Below are 19703 nucleotides of genomic sequence, written 5' to 3' on the forward strand. Positions count from 1 at the left end.
ATCTTTAAGCGGTTGACTAATCACAACAGAGCCGGCCAGCTAACCAATATAAGCAGACTGGGTTCTGGTCAGAAAAACCTTTCTGAACATTTAAGCATGTTTAAATATCAACCCAAAAATGAGCATGATTGGCCCTTTTAACACCATTCCCTTACTTACAAACTCAAACCAATACAGACAGTGCCTCTGTGACAAAGACACACATCTCAGTCCACTTGTACCAGTTCATCTCATCACATCTTCTTATTCCCTAATTGAAACAGATTAAAACAGATTCAGCAGATCTGATGTAGGTCATTAAAAAGACGAGGTAAAACCTTCATGTAGGGCTTTGTGTACAATACATTTAATAAATTGACCCTGTTTTACTGGGAGCAACTGTCATTTGAACTTCAAGACAATGCAAGACAGTGTAAGTACAACAATCTTTATTCACTTTGCACAACACCTTCGGCACTCTGCTCAGAGATCAACTGGAATGAAACACAACAATCCTCTGCAATGAAAAACACCTTTCACTAATTGATCTCATTATTTGACTGCTTAAAAACCTAGGCATGTGCAGGCTTCTTCCACAAGGGATGTGTGGATACAAAGTCGAGCCTTTATCAAAGCGCAGCAAAAAGGTTTTAAGTGCTCTCTTCAGTCTGCACGCAGCTCCAGAGACGTCCTCCTTCAACACACAGCAGCCGTCTCATTTCTTACCTGTGCAGGGAACAAGGAGACCCTGATCAAGAGCTCTGCAAGTCAAAAAAACAAAACATGCCAACACAGCACAGTACCTTGCTGTCATTTTCATAATCGGATTAGATTCTACAACAAAATGTGTAGAAATGGTCATTTAAAAAAAAAAGTGACAAGGTGTCTTTAAAATAAAGATGTCTTAAATGTTTTGTCAATCCTAAACCCAGAGATGTTCATTTTAATATGAAATACACTTGACGAACAGAGAAGGAATCCATATTTTAGAGGCTGAAAATTACTCTCATGATGAATGGATAATCAGGTGGTGATTATTTAACCATTGATCAATCATTTATTCAATTAGTTAGTAGACTACACTATAGCTCTACAGTACAGTTGAACAAAAGCACTGGAAAAGCTTTTAAATTCTCAACCAAAACATTTCATTATTTTCAACAAAGAAGAATTGAATTGTACAATACAACATTTAGTTGTTCTAGGTGAGATTGAATTGGTTTAAACGATATTAAAACATGATATAGTGTTATTAGCATCTTTCCATGAAACTCAGCATGAAAGCAATTTTTCCAAATGTTCAACTATTGAAAAGTGATTTGATGACTTGGATAACCACTTCTGAATTTGGAATGCTGCCACTGGATGTGCATTGAAATTGTAATAAAAACAAGTACCGTATCATACAGATTTCCAAATACCCAATACGACATGTGAAGTGTGATGAACTAAATATGAATTGCATGATGCAGGAAGTCTCGAGACGGCTGAAGATTGGATGTGTCAGGTTTAATCTCAATGTGTGCCAATACTCTGTAAATGTAGTAATCTGAATTAACTACCAAACATTTTGAATGATGGACAAACAGTTTGAGGAGAGTCTGTGTGTGTTTAAGTGTCCTTTAAACCGTGGGGTTCCACATATGGAGCCCATCATTCCCGATCCAGATCCCCTCCCCTTTTTCTTTTAACTTTCCTCATGAAAGAGAAAGCAGCCACAACTGTCTTTAAAGACGCACATGGAAACACACAGAGATCAGCCTGAAACGAAATGTGCACATAAGAGAGCAAATAAAGGGCAGCATTATTCTTAACCAAAACATCAAAACACCACAACAGAACAACAGAAGAGCTCCGTGCTGGGACGCACAACAGGGGCTCCCGCTGTGTGATGTGGCCCAGCAGCAGGCTCTCTCTCTGGGCATCGAGTGTCTGAAGTGGTCTGAAGGGGGGGTGGGGAGGGACCATCCCGAACAAATTGGTTCACCCTCAAATGCATCCTTATCTTCTGAGTCATGAGGAATTCTGCTTAGAAAAAGGCTGCTTCCTATTGACTGTGGTTTTGGGGTTTGTGTGTGTTCCCTTCTGTTCTTTCGTGACAGATAAAAAAGGATGTGATCTCTCAGGAGAAGAATGGCTGGAGGGGCTGTTTTGGGGGTGTAAAGAGACTTTGTTTGGGATGCGTGAAGGCTTTCAACAGAACTTTGTTGCAGAGAAATTAACCAGACCGAGACCACCTGGAGCGTTGCGCCTCCAAGATGGACTCTGGAACAAGATTATGCACTCTGAACTACAATTAAAGCAACTTTTTGATAATTTCCTGGAAAATATGTTTTAAAAAAGGGGGTTCTTATTATATGTAAGGACAAAACATTTATATACAAACAACAAAAGCAATATGGGATGTTTGAGGACTAAAGTGTTGTCCGGCTAGCAAGTGTTTATAAGTCTGTACATTGACTTGTGGTTAAGTCATATCAGTGTTTATGACTGAGTAGTTCTCGATGGATTGTGTAACATGTTCTGCTGCTACGGTGGAAATAAATTCCTGAAGAGCAAAAAACATTTCCCACGTATTCTGCACAACGGGACCCTTCCAAAGAGCCACATTTGACACAGCATGTCATGATGAGATGTTCAAAAAGAAAGCCTGAGAATATTACTCAAACCCTCCCAAAGAAGAGGATATTCATAGGTAACAGAATCTAAGCTCACTCACATGAGAGCTGACATGACTGCATAAAAAACGATTGGTTATTGCCATTATTATTTATTCTCTTTGACCTATTACTGTATTGAAATTACAATTGCATTTTTATCCTTATTTTACAAATAATTACTTTAATGTTTTAGCATGAACCGGACTGTACTTCAACACTACGAGTTCAATACCGCTAAGACAGCAGCTCGCTTGGCGTTCACTTTCGGACAAAGTAACTTCGCTTCAGAACTATTTAAGTAATCTTTTAATCTTTTGAAGTCCTGTGCTTCACACTTTTTGTTTATGCATTTTTCTACTTTATTTTCCCAACTTTTCAGCCCTCAGCCCTGCAGTCTCATGCCCTTTCATGTGGAGTTGCGAGGCTATAACCTGCTATTTCTGTACAAGGGTACAAACAATAGTGTGGTTTAAGAACACGCCAAGAATGTGACATTTCTTAGGACCTTTATGGTGAACAGATTTTTTTAAAAAGGTGGAAAAAATATTGGTGAATGAGACCCATTGTATTGATGTCTTCTTTGGGACTGACCAAACAAACCAAACTGCAGATGTGAAGGAAATGATTGTGAGAGTGACCTAGTGCGTGTGCTGTACATCTCTCACCTGGAAGCTTGAGCCACTTAGGCATTGTTCCCGGGTCAGACCTGGCAGGTTTAGCAGGCGGGGGGTTTTCAGACGAGGCTCCAGTGTTCCGAGTGTCTCCGCTGGGGTCGGCCCTCGGCTCCGGAGCAGGCGGCTCCTCCGGGCCCTCAGAGCTGCCGGAGGCTGTCGGGGACCGCAGCATACAGCTGGGGGGGGGGGGGGAGGTCGGATAAGAAGAAGAACATTTTTATTGTACCATGATATCGTCAGATCAAGTCAGGTATTATTCTAGCATCCCAGCAGCTCCATTTTCAACATCAATGAGGACAAATGTGTAGGACAATAAAATATCATCCCAATCACTGACGACAATATTTCAAGGCCTACTGTAGACTAGAGAAATATTTGAACGTATATTTGACCTGGGATTAAACCCTGTATTTAATTATAGGTTTGACTGGAGCCTTAAAGAGTGCTTCAGTCTTAATACTTAGGGGACCCCACATGTCCTATGGATGTTTAAAGAGAACTATTGTCTACCAGTTTCGATTTAACCACGACCACTTCCGAATGAACGTAGTACTGCGTCGTGGACGTATAAAGGGAAAGTCGGCGTCCCCATGTTAACAACGCTATAGTAATATCATGTTGTAGATAAAAATAGCGCTTTCTTAAAGGTTGGGTAGGTAATTTTGGAGAAACCAGCTCGAGTGTGCTAGAATTTGAAAATACACAGCCGGAAAAAATCTGCCACTCCCTTACAGAGCCCCTCCTCCAACACACACGAACGCACACATGACCAATGAGGGCACGAGATAAGTTTGTGCACAGATGGAAGGCTGACAGGCAGGTAGGCCATCTAGTTATTTTAGCCGGGCCAGCTCAGATGATTGGTCGTGCTTTTTACAGCGCTACGGCTTCCACAGATGACGTCTTTTTATGGATTTTTTGTCAAAGCACTTCAGGTATTCATTGCTATCGGGATGTTAAGAGCATTCCATGGAATATAACAAAAAGTGTATCTCCAGCCGGTTTCTCAAACTTACCTCACCTTTGATATGAAAGAACATCAAAGTTATGCATAGTTGAGTTAATGTGTTTTATTTTGAATTTTAATTCACCAAGGATATCAAAATAATAAACTGGAAACCAAAGCCGGCATGTAGCTTAATAGCTAATTTTTTGTTTTGTCACGTTTTTGAACACGAGTACAGTATTTGAGTAAATGTACTTTATTTAGGATAACAAATATTCCTCTCGCTGCAGACCGCTGTAACGTTTTTCACTTGAACTGACTGATAAACAGCCCTTATAGTTTTTTTACCAAGCTAGAGAAGACGTGATATTACCTCAGCGTTACCATGGGGATGATGACGTTCTCTCTGCAGTCACGCAGAGCTACGTTAATGCAGAAGTGGCCGTGGTTAAATCTAAACTAAGTTGGAAAACGATAAGAGGCGCTCAGGACATGGTCGGGTCAGAGATTATGTTGTTGGCAAGCCTCGATGTGTTATTATATGTCTAAAGTACTTGTAAAAGGTCTCCTCAGAAAAGAGGCTCTGAAGAAGACTTGTTGTTCCTGTATTTATTTAGGAAGCATTGTTTTGCATGTGGAGAGAAGTTATGGAACTGTGAGATCAAGGAGAGAAGTGACAACCTTGTAAAAGGACAACAGGTGGGGGTCACATTTGGGAGCGGGCAGTATCTTTAGAAGGACTGGAAAGTGGTTTATGTGTGTGTGTTTATGTGTGTGTGGAGGAAATGAGGGTGCACCTGCTGTTTAGGCTGAACCTCAAAGGGATTCCTATGATCACAGCTTTGTTAAAAAAGGCTGGTTGCCGCGGGATATAAGTGCGTACACATGCCCTAATGCATGCACGTCCAGACACACACACACACACACACACACACGGACACACGGACACACACACACACACACACACACACACACACACACACACACACACACACACACACACACACACACACACACACACACACACACACACACACACACACACACACACACACACACACACACACACACACACACACACACACACACACACACACACACACACACACACACACACACACACACACACACACACACACACACACACACACACACACACACACACACACGGACACACGGACACACGGACACACGGACACATACCTTGCAATGGACTCGTTTGCTTGCAAAGCCGACACAGAGGAGTCAACCAGTTCCTTTTTCATGTAAATGTCTGTGGAAAACATACACAGTCAAACAATGTAAATTATTGTTTTGTTATGTTACATTCCTCAGTAATGCACCAGTATCCAAATCCAAATCAGCATGAGAAAGGGAAAAAAGAAGAAAAAAACCTCTGTTATCATCTGAGCCGAAGTACACCAGCGCACCAGGAAACAGGTCGGCCTGCAGACAGAGAGACAGAGGAGGAGAAGTAAACAGAAGCAATCAAAAGTGTTTTTTACACCATTCAATCTGCAAAACCATGGACAAATATAAACAAAACCGCCTCCTTTCTACATGCAAAATGATCGCTCCCACCACATTAGCGGCCAGAGTTGAGTTCATTTCTGAAGATGATTCATAGCTCGGGGATCTGAACCAGTCACTCTTTGAAGCAGACCTCAAAATGAGCAATAATCAAAACACTTTCACCCCCGAAGCACAACACACCTCTCCGGTGAACGTCTTAATGGTTATGATGGACCATTCGCAGACAGATATTACCAAGCGTACAATTACAGAGTTAGAAACGCAGACAGGCAGACAGACAGGGCACGCGTCTGTGACTCTAATGGAGAGTAGACAAACAAGAAAGTAGTTTAAAATAAACAGTCTTCTGCTTCTGGTCTCATGAACAAACACTATGGGGAGCATCTGAGCAGAAGTACACAGTTGAGTTGTTTTAATAATTAGTGATGTGCTGTTAAAATTGTAATTGGTTAACACAAAGAGTACAGTTAGTAGATCCCAGTAAATTTGTCTTCAGACTCAAATTTGAAAATGTGTATTTTAGGGCTCTAACGAATGACAGTTTGACATTCAGTCTTAATGAAGTACTGCTTAGCAGGTCTCTTCTGAAGAGATAAAGAAATTAGGCTAAGCCAGTGGCGAACCGTCAGGGCCTTCAAGGTATTCAGAGAATACCCTTGAACACTCAGATAAAACAAACAAAAAATCGATTTAATTATATAAATAAAATGTATATAAAATGAATAAATGAGAATCGTATCTGTGTTGTTGATCTGTAATATTACAGTGTTACGTTGATTTGTTTGTCCTTCTCGGACCATGCACTACGCATTTCAGTGGTTTAGTGTTAGAAAAGAAAGCAAACCAATCAGATCTTGTTCTGGGTCTCTTCTAGAATATCCTTCAACCAAGGTATTCTACATCCTTGATCGAATGACCTGGCCGTTGCACTGAATGTGAGCGTACGTTTGGACTGACAGTTTCATCAACCAAACATATATTGATTTGTAGCCAATGGGCATATTCTTTCAGAGTTTCCCTTGGTTCCAGGGTACTCTAGAAGGCCCGCTAGTTAACTGGCTCGAGACAGAGGATCTAGATGAATGCGGCGAAGCAATTCATGCCGTTTTATTGTTTTTAACGTTGAAATGGCAAGTGCAACAGGTGAAGATTAAGTTTTTGCGGAATTTTTTGCGAGTACCCTTTTCAAGACGACAATTCAGTGAAAAGACGGACATTATAACGCCGGGGGGGGGGGGGGGGGGGGGGGTGGGGGTGTGTCTACAGAAGGTCCAGTTGTGATAGACACAGTTCGCCACTGGGCTAAACTAATATTATCCAGTTGTGTCTGCATTACATTTCTTGACTCTTGTGATCAAAACATTAACTATTTTAGAGTCCAAAAGTCCGAATTTATGGAAAGAAAGAGAGAAATCCTGGGTGGAGCGGGTTAGTGAGTTTGGGCCAATAATGATTATTTCCGATCTGTCACAGTTTAGTTTCAGAAAGTTATTTTGCATCAATGTTTTGATTTCAGTGAGGCAGTTGATAAGTTGGGAGTGGGTGGCTGCAGAAATAGTTTTTGTAGAGAGGTAGAGTTGGGTGTCGTCGGCGTAACCGGAGTTGGTGTTGACAGAGGATCTGTCCAAGTGGGAGGATGTAAATGATGAAAAGCAGGGGACCAAGTACAGAGCCCTGGGGGACGCCACGAGTGACTGAAGCGGTGAGGGATTTGCAGTTGTTGTTGGAAATTAATTGTTTTCTTCCAGAGAGATATGATTTCAGCGAGGCCACTGCGCCACAGCCACCCCAAGAACAAAGTGTTCAGCTTCAATCCTATAATGTTGGGGTTTCAGAAATATCATTTTTAAATGATATCTACCTGCTTTAAAAAATATCTTTCTGGATGTCCATAGACACTCCACAGAAAAGGCTTATTCCCGTGTCAGCTTGAAACAATAAAACGTTAGCCTTTGGTTTTCAACTCCTGCCTAATAACATAATAACATTAACATTAAAGAGCTACAGGTAATACATTCTGCTGGCATCCTTTTTTTTTAAATGAGAAGCAGCTTTTGTTGCTCTGAGATCTAAATAAAACAGAAAACACTTTGAACTTAATGGTAGATCTGCTACTTTCATCATTGATAGCTGCATGTGAGCATCGTGTGCCACGCAAGAACAACATTTTTGACAGCTGTGGCAACAATAATTAAGGGAGGCTTTCCAAAGACAGACTGCTCGTCATCTGCAGGGAAACCGTTTCCATGTAGCTCAGCCCGTAACTGTTTCACATAAAAAGAGAAGAAAGCATGTCTGTTGCTGGGATTAGTTGGGTTGACCCTCTACTACAACCTGTCTCACACACGCTGTTTGTCTCTCTCTGCCCCCCCCCCATCACTATCTGGTGGCTAAATTGGGACGCTCTGGCCTAATTGCTATTATGGCAGCGCTGTGAGCAGGAAACAATGTGTTACAGTGAAACAACACACATTCCAGCCATCCTGCTCCCCTGGCAGCATCACTGGGACAGGGCGACGGGACAAGACGTGTGTGTGTGTGTGTGTGTGTGTGTGTGTGTGTGTGTGTGTGTGTGTGTGTGTGTGTGTGTGTGTGTGTGTGTGTGTGTGTGAGTGTGTGTGTGTGTAAAAACATATAAGAGAGACAGCGAGGAATGGAGGCAGGCAGACCGGACCCTGATGGAAGACAGAGGGAGAGACGGATGAGGGAGGGGACGCCTGGTATCAAAGGGTTTCTGGGTTGGGAAACATTCCTTTCCTGACATGACACAAAGTGATTAAAGTATTTGTGTGTGTGTGTGTGTGTGTGTGTGTGTGTGTGTGTGTGTGTGTGTGTGTGTGTGTGTGTGTGTGTGTGTGTGTGTGTGTGTGTGTGTGTGAGAGAGAGAGATATGCGCTCATGCCTATGCTATACAACAACGAAAAGGATTAAAGATCCAGTGTGTGTAAGTCAAAGACTGATGTATAGAAACGGAGACAGACTGTGTGTGTATGTGAGTGTGTGTGTGTGTGTGTGTGTGTGTGTGTGTGTGAGAGAGACATATGTGCTCATGTCTTTGCGACATGACAAAAAAAGATGAAAGATTTCTCGTGTGTGTGTACCAATGATTGATGTATAGACACTGAAACGGAGAGAGACTGTGTGTGTGTGTGTGTGTGTGTGTGTGTGTGTGTGTGTGTGTGTGTGTGTGATGACAACAAGGGGAATAAAGATTTTGTTTTTGAGCACTGTAACGCTTTTAAGTCCCTAATGGATAGAGACACGAGAAGGAGGGGGGGGATGGTTAGGGTTAGGAGAGCGGGACAACAGTGTTGGTGGATAAGGGGGGAGAAAAGAGACACATTTGGGGTTGGGGTACAGCAGAGGGACGTGTGGTGATGATCAGACAGGGTGAGTTCAGGAAGGGAAGCAAAGAGGAGAAAACAAAGAGAGACGGGCCACTTCAATCAGAGGGATCAAAAAGGACACACACACACACACACACACACACACACACACACACACACACACACACACACACACACACACACACACACACACACACACACACACACACACACACACACACACACACACACACACACACACACACACACACACACACACACACACACACACACACACACACACACACACACACACACACACACACACACACACACACACACACACACACACACACACACACACACACACACACGCTTTTGAGGATCTTTATCTGTTGTAGCAGTCCCTCTGAAGTGCTACTACTTGCTCACCATCCCAAAACAATTTCTCAAATCTCTCTTCCTCCCCTTCGGCCCTTCACTGCCTCTATTTAAGATTGAGTGAAAGTGTCAGAGGAAAATAAAAAAACAGGAGGCACTGATGATGAAAATGTTCTAAAATAATACATAAAAAAATAAATAAAAATGAGAGTTTGTGAGGGCATCGGAATATAAACTGATGAACTGTGCAAGAGGACATCTTTCTGACTTGTATTTCGCTCTCTTTTAGTGTGGAAATAGCTCTGAGTGAAGCTTCAGGGCTGCCCATTTCTGTGTGTGTGTGTGTCAAGATCAAAGCGAGGCCTGTATTAACCCCATGTGCCAGTCTGGGAAAAATCAAGCCCAGCTGGGGTCAAGGACAGTGGAGGGGGAGAACAAGTGTGAGAGAGTGTGGGGGGGGAGAACGGGAATGTGGTGAGGCTTTGAGGAGGAGAGAGGGACCAGCCGATACATTTTACAGTGTGTGTGTGTGTGTGTGTGTGTGTGTGTGTGTGTGTGTGTGTGTGTGTGTGTGTGTGTGTGTGAGTTTTGTAGTTGTTGTTTTCTGCAGTTTGACTGTGATGTGGTTTGTTTGAGTCTAATTGCACTGTTTATTGCTTTGGTTTAAAGAAAGTGTTGCGTAAAGACAAACTGTGTGTTTGAGGCATCTTACCTGAAACAGAGTCGCTGAGGGGTCGTCCAGGATGGTTTTTGGGGGGGTTATGACTGACAGAAAGCAAAAGACAAAAAGGCACTTAGAGGTAAGTACGAACAGCTATTGTGTGAAAACATGTCAACGTAGTCATTCACCAAAATAAATCCAGTGTCAATGTGACCTTTCCTGGCCACTGTTTGTACTCTGCCTTTGTGTTATTGTAACATGTAGAAAAAAATGGTGTTGTATATTTTACAACTTGAATCTCAATCATTTCTGAGGGTTTTTCTCAGGATATCTTTTGATTTGATTATGTTGTGATAAATTAGTGGGAACTATAATGCATTTAGGGGTCAGTCTTAATTTAGGGGTACATATTCCAGCCCTTAACTTTCACATTTCTGTAACATTTGTTAGTTCACTTTTAAAAGTTTGCAGACCAATACTACCGATTCAGGGTATGAACATCCTCACAAAAATATCCATTGTGAAAGGGGCCGTGTTATGCTTTTGATGTTTTCCCTTTCCTCTCGACGTCATCTAGGTTTTTGTGCATGTAAATGGTCTGCAAAGGCTAAAATCCCAAAGTTCCCTCCAGAGAGTTTCTCCCTCTCTGCCTGAAACGCCTCCATTGGACTCCTTTGTTTACTTCCACCACATAATGACATCACTATGTAACACTCGCGCTCCTATAGGCTAGCGTTCCAACATATTGTATGTGATAGGATAAGAGGTGGGAAATCTCTAAGCAGTTGACCAATCACAACAGAGCCGGCCAGCTAACCAATCAGAGCACACTGGGCTCTGGTTTCAGACAGAGGGTGAAAAGAGTTGCTGCAGCACAGGCAGTATGAGAACAATAAAGAGCTTTTTGAACATTAAAGCATGAAGACATGTCACAGCAGAGACACAACATACAAATATGAACCTGAAAAAGAGCATAATATGTGCTCTTTAAATGACACTTACACAGGTAGAAGCTGAGCTCAGGATCTTCCAGGTGACTGCTCACAAACTGCCTCACAGCACCAACTGGGCAAAAACACAAACACAGAAACAAATCAACGAGCTGATCCATCAGCACCTCGTTCAGGTAATGTGTGTTTTTCACATGGAATTCCCCTTGGATTTATTGTTCTGCTGCTTGTCGTGTTGCTGTTGGGGATGAGGTGCATCTAATCCCTGGAATTACAGACCTGTCTCATTATTTCTGTCTCTGTCACTCTGGTGTGGCTACAGTAATACATGTGGTGAGAGAGCTTTAACATTGCAGCCATACCTGTGGCTAGCCAGCTGAAATGAACACTGCAAACACACACGCACACACACCTGTTTCCAGTGGCCTGAAGAAACCTTGTAGAACATGTCTGTCTGGAAACTGGACCCTCAGGACCACCTGGAGACAAACAGAGGTATTCAAATGTTGTATATTTCATGCAAACGCGCACATTTAAAAGCAGGATTGTTATTCTGTGTCTGTCACTCGTGCTCACTTTGGGATATCGTTCCATCTTCTCTCTCATCTGTGATTCTCTCAGAGCTTTAGTCATCAGCGGAGCCTCCTCCAGGTGTCTCCTGTAGGAAGGATGGAGAAAGAGTTGTAATGAAACAAGCTTGGAAATAAAAATGGCCCACTGTGGAATCAACAAGATGGGTAGAAAAATGGTTCATCTTCCACCCTTATTCTTGTGTGGCCGTGTATGTGTGTGTGCGTGACAGGCAGAGACGAATTGCTGTGGTGGGTTTAATTCCCCCTTTGGTAATTGCAGTCATTGACACGGTGGTAGCGCAGCCATGAGGCAGCCAGCTAAGTCAATGTAGACAGAGATGAAAGGACGTGCGCGCTGAGGTCTCAATCTGACGGTGTTTGGTCGAGGGCTGAAGGATAAACACAAAACAGCCTTCCTAATTGCTCCCTGTGTGCCATATTTAGAAGCTGTTGTAGAGTGCGTGGTGTCTTATAAATGAGAAAATGTTTGCAAAACACACACGGTGTCTCAGCAGCTGTGGTGTGCTGCGGCCACATCCAGAGAGTAAACGTGTCTGCATCTGTTTCGAAGAAGCGCTCATAAATAAATAAAAACTTCAAACTCATAATATAAAAAAATTAAAACTTCAAAAACGCACGCAGCGATGCCCTGCATTCTCCCTGCCTGTGGCCTCTCCTCATTGCCATGGTATTTTGCAATTATACATCGACAAAACACCACAGGACCAAATGCCAAACTGACTAATTATGCGTTACAAACACATCTGATCCAGACGCGTTTCTGCAGCAACAAGGTATTTATACCAAATATCACACACCATCCTCTGACCCAAAGCCACCCAAACGACTTCCTCCTCCCACCTCTGGCTCTTCAGCTGGGCGAAGCGCTTGCGCACATCATCCATCGTCACCTCGAAGAACTCGTCGGGCAGATCCCTGTGGTCGGAGTGACGGGACACGGCGTCCAGGTGGTAGATGAGGAGCTCCCTCTCTGCGGGCTGCAGAAAGGGAGGGAGCGAGTGAAAGGATGAAGACATGATAACACTGATGTTCAACTAAAGAAAGGGTTTTCAAACTGTGAGGCAATTGTTGTATGAAGGGTTAGGGCTCGAAACATAATAGAAAGAAATGTTTCTGTTAATAAACCCTTTCACAGTTACATAATTATATTGTGTGGAAAGCCTTTTTTTTAAGTAAACGGCTTTAAAAAGGCAAGACATCATGAAGTTCTGACCGGAAATCATTGTGTCTTACCGCCGAGAACTCCCCTAGATCCATGTCCTCGTCTGGCTGATTCGCAGTGGATTGACCCTGTTAAAGGAAGGAAAATGGCTCATAGTTATACTCAAATACTTGTGGAAAGATTGTTTGTCCTGTTTTGCTTACAGGTTAAAAACATACATTTATTCTCAATTACAATGTTGTGCTTTTTGCTTGTCCATCCACTTTGAATGGAGATATATAATCCCTCCACCTGGTCTGACCCTCAGTCTACTATGGCCCTAACTCCCACCTGGTCGTGCCTGGACCACCAAGGGGCCAGGTGGCCTCCTAACTAGGGGCCTGTACCACCTCAACTGGCTGAAGGAGCAGCGGCTCTACTCCCAAGTGTCTCCTGGATGACTGAACTTCTCACCTTATCCCTAAGGGAGATTCCAGCGACCGTACGGAGGAAAGCCATTTCAGCCGTTTGTATTCTTATTTACTTGTACCAAAACAGAAAGTATATACCAATGCATTGGGAGGCATGAATCCTGCTGCTACTTAACTAGAAGGCTGTATGGCAGACAGACAGAGGTTCAAACCAACTAGATACATTGGATCAACTTAACATTTTTGCAAAGTTCTGTAGTTCTTTTTGGAGCTTTCAGTCACTTTCATGCTAACATGGAAAAGAAGTCCAGAGTACTCATAATATTTAAACAATTCCGTTATAAGGTGTAACTGCGGTAAATATTTTTAAATTGTTCCCTAAAAAAAAAAATCATTATCTCAAAATGCAAACCTAAACTATATATTGAATACACCTTCATTAAGATATCAGTACTCATATGGCTCACCTTGATGCTCGAACCGTGGCTGCTTTTTAGTTTCTTGGCTTTAGGTGAATCAACGGCTACAGTCAGAGCTGAGGATGATGATGATGAAGATAACGGGCGTCCCACTGCGCCCCCCTGAGGACCCCCGAGGCGCTGCCCGCCTCCAGTGAAGGGAATGAAAGGAGACGAGGGAGCAGCAAACGAGGAGGAGGAAGAAGAAGAAAATGGGTGAGAGTTCAGTCCTGAAGGCCCCGCTTCCTCGCCGTCCTCCTCTGGCGTTACTCTCTCCACAGGAGGGACCTTTGGCCAAACTGCATCCTGGGAGATTAGAATTTCCTCCTTCTGAACAGGAAGTGACCTGCTTGGGGCAGAGGCGGGAGTTGGAGCAACAACTGGCTGTTGGGGGGTTACATGTTTAATTGGCATCTCTGTTTTGGACATCTCTGGAGGTGACGGAGCAGGGTCTGGCAGAGATGATGGGCTAGGTGTGGTTTTCTTGGCAACAAGCATGGTTGGCATAGCAGCCGCTTCAGTGGCTTCCCCAGTATCTCCCTCTGCTTTGTTCTTCTTGAGTAAAAACCTGAAGCAGAAAGAGGGAAAAAATGGCTTTATTGTAACGTGTCACATTAATGTTGTTTCTGCACAGCATGCCGTTTCTTCATCACCAGCGTACCTGACAATGGCATTTCCTCCCGTCAGACCCAGAGACCTGAGAGTGGTCTTCTTCAGCGCTTCTTCCCCATTCACCTACACACAGACACAACAGCAGCTTTGTTACCATAAAAGCCCCTTTCCTTTGAAATAGGGATACTTAAAGGTCCCCTATTATACTCTTTTTCATCAACATATTATAGGTCTCAGATATATATATAAAAACATGTCTCTGAAGTGTTTGGCTCGATATACCAAACAGATCATGCATCGTAGCATCCCATAATCCCCTCTGTTTCAGCCCTGTTTCTAAAGTCTTTTACTTTAGATGAAAATAAGGAGCCACTCCCCTCAGAGATATTTGGTTAAAAGGAGATAAGGTGATAAGGTGGGGGGGGGGGGGGGGGGGTGCGGGGGGGGGTTTACCCTGGTTGGTGATTGGCTAATGGTTACACAGCGTTATGACATCATAAAGTGGCCAAAATCTGATCAGCTCATTTTTTTTTATATAAATGGATCAGGACAAAAAGAGTGAGAATATTTTTTCCTGAAACTTTCAGAATCTCTTAACACAGAGGAGACACATGTTTATGTATAAAAGACATGAAAAAGTGGATATATAATAATATACATGTTGCATAATAGGTGACCTTTAAAATAACATTGCTTACCTCGTCTCTCATGTAGACGCACACAGGGGTGGATTCTGTCTCCGAAACACTGGATTTGGAAAGTGATGATACAGTAGGAGAAAACAGAGATTGAAATGATGGCCGACTGATTTTTATTAGCTTCAACAGTGACAAAACAAAACACAGAAGTGACTTCCCCTTGTTCAGGGAAATCAGCCCTGTGATTTTACAATAAAGCCTCACGCGATGCGGGGAACTCTGTCTGCAGCATGTGTAAACCATGTGTGCACAATCCCGTGTAGAAACTAATTGAACCATAAATGTTTTACTATTGTTCTCCTCAGTTCTGAAAAGCATTCCCCTCTGCTTCGCAACAGTCACAGAGCTTTTTATGCTGATGTGGAGCTAATATGCATTTCATGGAAGCGTAAATTCCCTGGAAAAGGATCAAGATACGGAGTGATGTAATTTAATAGAGATGAGATGAGGGCTGGACGGATGCGTGAGCACCTGGGACCGCACAGCTGGAACTACTGAACAACAGCTGTGTGTGCATGTTGCGTGTGTGTGTGCGTGTGGTAATGTGTGGGAAAGTTTAAACTTCAGTCGAGGAATGGTGAAAGATGTTATCTAACACCGTGCTGCTGGCCTCCGTTCATTCCAACACAATGATCACCTTTACTTTCGCCTTGAGAAAAGTCAAACACATACTGTATACATGTTGTCCATACTTGCGAGGACCAACCCAAGCACCTTATTATAGCTGTGCCGATATGACAATATATATAACTTAAGTTATCTAACCAACTTCCATAAAATGAACTGTTCCTTGGTTATGCATTACCAGTGTCATGACTAATGTTGTTAGTTGTAGTTTTGAATTACAGCATCTTTCATTTGGACAAATTCATTTTTTAATTGGTATGGACAGAACGATTACATACTATCATCTCTTTACACATATATTGAATAGAGTTGCAGAAAAGGAGGAAATATAACAGGTGCCATACACACATAGGCCTAAAATACAAACACACACACACACACACACACACACACGCACAAACAGAACCTAACATGCACTAATGAAGAGGTGTCAGAGCGAAGGGGCTGCGAGTGCTCCGGCACCCGAGAGCAGCTGGGGACTCGATGCCTTGCTCAAGGACACCTTAGCTCTTTAGCTACTCTGTATTTTGGTCCAGTCGGGTCTTGAACCAGCAAGCCTTTAGTTCCTTTTAGACTAAGCTAATGTTGACACTTTTAAGTGATTGTTTAAAGAAACCTTTCAAACTGTCATTAAAACATCTGGAAAATGCTTGAGACAACCATGAGGCCCTCCAACTTTAACCTCTGTGTTTAACCTAAACCCTACATTCTCAACCATGTGTAGAAGTTAGAAATGGGAGGGAGAAACACACACACACACACACACACACACACACACACACACACACACACACACACACACACACACACACACACACACACACACACACACACACACACACACACACACACACACACACACACACACACACACACACACACACACACACACACACACACACACACACACACACACACACACACACACACACACACACACACACACACACACACACACACACACACACACACACACACACACACACACACACACACACACACACACACACACACACCTGATCTGGGGGAAAAGTGTGAGCAGTTCCCACAGAGTCTGTCCGCAGGAGAAGGAACCCTGGTGTCGAGAGCCGTCCTCCATCTGGAACGCTATCCGCACCTGAAGGCACACACAATTGTAGTTTAAACATATTTCAGAAACCAATAACACTGAACACACGAACCGGTGTCCTCGATCTGTCACAACAGGTGAAACTGATCAACAACCATGAGCACTTGTGTCTCTATGTTTGGCAGCCTTCATTATGATAAGAGATCATGATTAAAGACCCTTACTGAACTTGCTTGGAAGAAAAATGACAGATAAAACTTATTTTTTTCCTAATGAAATACTAGTTAAATTTAAATCAAGAACACTTTTAAATTAAACCATTTAAAAATAGAAAGAATTGTAATAAAAAAAGGGAATGGTGGTACTAAAACTAAAGATGCATATTAAACACTTTCAAGCGTCCGTACACTTTTATTTGACTTTAGACAATGAAATACAATTTATATACAATATAGAATATATTAAAGTGACAACATGTTACCTTAATTGCAGGATGGAAATTCATTATATTACATATAAAAATCCTCCTATGTGGTCATGTGCAGGTTGTTGGCTCTTCAGTCTCGAGCTATTTTGTAGGAAGTGGATTCTTTGATAATAGAACTTGATTAAGCTGCACATGTGGGCCGACCTCAGTGTGGAAATGAGTAACACCAGGCACGAGTGTGAGTCTCTTGTTTTTTTCTCTCTCTCTGAGTCACTCTACAAGTTATTTATGTTTACACAACAACCATGTTGTCCGGCACAAGACACACGCTGCACATCGGCACACCGGGAGAGATGAAAGAGTTCTTTGGCTGTCAGCCTCAGCCAACAGCAAGCTCTCTCACACACAACCAGTCTGGCTTAGGGTGGGAGAGCCTGTGTGTGTGCACGTGTGGTATGAGTATATAAAATCTGTGAGGTATCAACAGTCAACCATCCATCAAATGAACAAGAACAACAGATCAAACCCAGCCGTGATTTTACTGCTTAGATTACGATGTCATAGGAAACTACAGCTCAGCTACAACAAAGTGTTTTTTGTGTTGTTTTTGGACATAGATCAGAGTGAAAGCAGGAACTCAGGCAGGGATTAAAAAAAATGTCTAGTAACTGCGAACAAAAACCAACAGCTGACGTCAATACCAAATAAAAAAAACGGAATATTGCAAGGCTTAACTTTAAATATGTATGGGTGGACAAATTAATCAATGTGATACAAATACTAATACTCTGGTAATAGCATCATACTTTTCATCCTTATTTCTCATTCTGTGATATGCAAAGGACATTCAAATAAAAATAAATAAATGAGTGGAAAAATCAACTAAAAATGTGTTTCCATACAGGAAAAAGGGGTCGCTGAAAGACTTGATAAAATGATGTGAATGTAATGCTATGGCATTCACAGTCATGAGATATTCATGTAAGCGAACACCTATAGCGGTTATTGGCTAACATGTTGTGACGGACAGTGTTCTGTTGATATTATGCGTCATAAAAAATTGTATATCTAATTATTAGCATAATGTCAAGAATATCATAAAACTAACCTGGCTGTCGGCTACCGCCTGTTTCCGTGTATCTGTTACCATTTCCAGCTTTGCATTGTTAGGCAGGTTGGCAAACCTCCATGGCAGCGTGAGGTCAACAGCAGTCCTCTGAAACCTGTCAAAAGTTGATGACAAGGCAACATTACATTTGAGAAAAATATCTCTCCTCCTGTCATTCAAAATTGAGAAAAAATAGTATGACCCTTTAATGAATTGAAATGATTTACATCAACTGGAGACAGCTTTGTAGGTTACATATTTTTACCTGCCCTGAGGAAATTAAATAAAAGAGTTGATACGGTAGCCACACAACTATGGAAGTTATTGTAATTTATTTTTTCTTCTCTATGGGTCACAGTCATTGATTGAATTTAACGGCTCAAAAACTCAGCTAAATAAATTGGGAGGTACCACTCCTGCTTCGAATGTAATAACTGGTTGTCCATCAGCCATTACTGTTCACTACTGTTCACTGTTCATCTCACACTAAACATAGTAAAACCAATGCTGTACACACATAGGATTTCATTACGTATCAAAGTATAATTCGATGCTCAGGGAAAAAAGGGAAATACCAGGATATTAGAGCTAACATTAATTTAGCCTTATTATCAGTACTGACAGCTAGCATCATCAAAACTGATACTCACTTTAAACCATGATCGTCGGGGTTAAATCCGTGCTTTTTGCAGACATCCTCCAGCACCTGGGGCGGACAAATATAAAGTTAGTAAAATAGTTACCACTTAATAATCAAAATAGTTTGATTTCATCCGCACGAACACAGAAACTGATCAGTCACTGGCTAACTGCTGTTAGCCAAACGAGCTAACAGGAGGAGAATAGTTCGCTCTCTGGAACCAAAGGATGAGACAAAGCGTCCACGTCAGAAAACATAAACCGAGTTAAAAAAAAAACAAGTAACCTGTAATAACGGCGTGTTTGGAGACACTTTGACTGCTTGTCTTCTCCCATTAGGAGTCAGAACCGTCACAGCTGAACTGCTGGCTGCCATTGTTGTGTCGTGACGTCGTAATGTTTATTTGAATAAACTTTATTGACACATAACCGGCAGGGATTCAAGGGTCCATTCACCCACACAAAGACATTTTCGTATTACGGAGCCCCTAAAGGGACATGGAAAAAAAAAAATGGAGAGAGAAAAAAAATAAAGTCAGGAAAACGGATTCGTTTCTCGTGCGCACGAGAAAGTATCTCGTGCGCACGAGATACTAACCCGTTATCCTGACTTTTTTTTTTCTCTCTCTGTTTTTTTTTTTTTTTTTTCATGTCCCTTTAGGGGCTCCGTACATTTTATATGGGAGTGAATGTTTTTTTTTTGTGGTGCTCACAACATTGAAAGTTCATATGTTAAAAAAAAGTAAATATGTTTATCTCTTTATATGAAGCATTGTATTTATTTATTTTT

General features: G+C 42.2%; 1 protein-coding gene across 2 annotated transcripts; it reads right to left on the bottom strand.

Annotated features, from left to right (window-relative positions):
• Positions 1 to 411: 411 nt before the first annotated feature.
• On the bottom strand, positions 412 to 19373 carry aspscr1 (ASPSCR1 tether for SLC2A4, UBX domain containing). 2 transcript variants are annotated; one of them, XM_079670900.1, is made up of 17 exons: positions 19200 to 19370; positions 18925 to 18980; positions 18275 to 18389; positions 16687 to 16787; positions 15044 to 15092; positions 14395 to 14468; positions 13743 to 14301; positions 12937 to 12993; positions 12544 to 12680; positions 11687 to 11768; positions 11523 to 11589; positions 11163 to 11225; positions 10212 to 10264; positions 5654 to 5705; positions 5463 to 5532; positions 3305 to 3489; positions 412 to 705 (listed from the first exon to the last, which is right to left on the bottom strand). In XM_079670900.1, exons 1-17 carry the CDS (start codon positions 19287 to 19289, stop codon positions 695 to 697), a joined length of 1821 nt encoding a protein of 606 aa, XP_079527026.1. In that variant the 5' UTR covers positions 19290 to 19370; the 3' UTR covers positions 412 to 694. The 2 variants fall into 2 exon arrangements, with proteins under 2 accessions (XP_079527026.1, XP_079527027.1); XM_079670901.1 differs by lacking the exon at positions 5463 to 5532 and having other exon boundaries at positions 19200 to 19373.
• Positions 19374 to 19703: the final 330 nt, after the last annotated feature.

The sequence above is a fragment of the Notothenia rossii genome (assembly GCF_949606895.1).
Source record: "Notothenia rossii genome assembly, chromosome: 1".
Classification (NCBI taxonomy): domain Eukaryota; kingdom Metazoa; phylum Chordata; class Actinopteri; order Perciformes; family Nototheniidae; genus Notothenia; species Notothenia rossii.

Excerpts from the sequence above, each read along its gene's own strand:
- aspscr1 (XM_079670900.1), bottom strand. The coding sequence starts at position 19,289 with ATGGCAGCCAGCAGTTCAGCTGTGACGGTTCTGACTCCTAATGGGAGA. Across the intron at positions 15,093-16,686 it reads ACACTTTTCCCCCAGATCAG|TGTTTCGGAGACAGAATCCA; the intron begins GTGTGTGTGTGT and ends TTCCAAATCCAG. Across the intron at positions 11,226-11,522 it reads CTTCAGGCCACTGGAAACAG|TTGGTGCTGTGAGGCAGTTT; the intron begins GTGTGTGTGCGT and ends GTTTTTGCCCAG.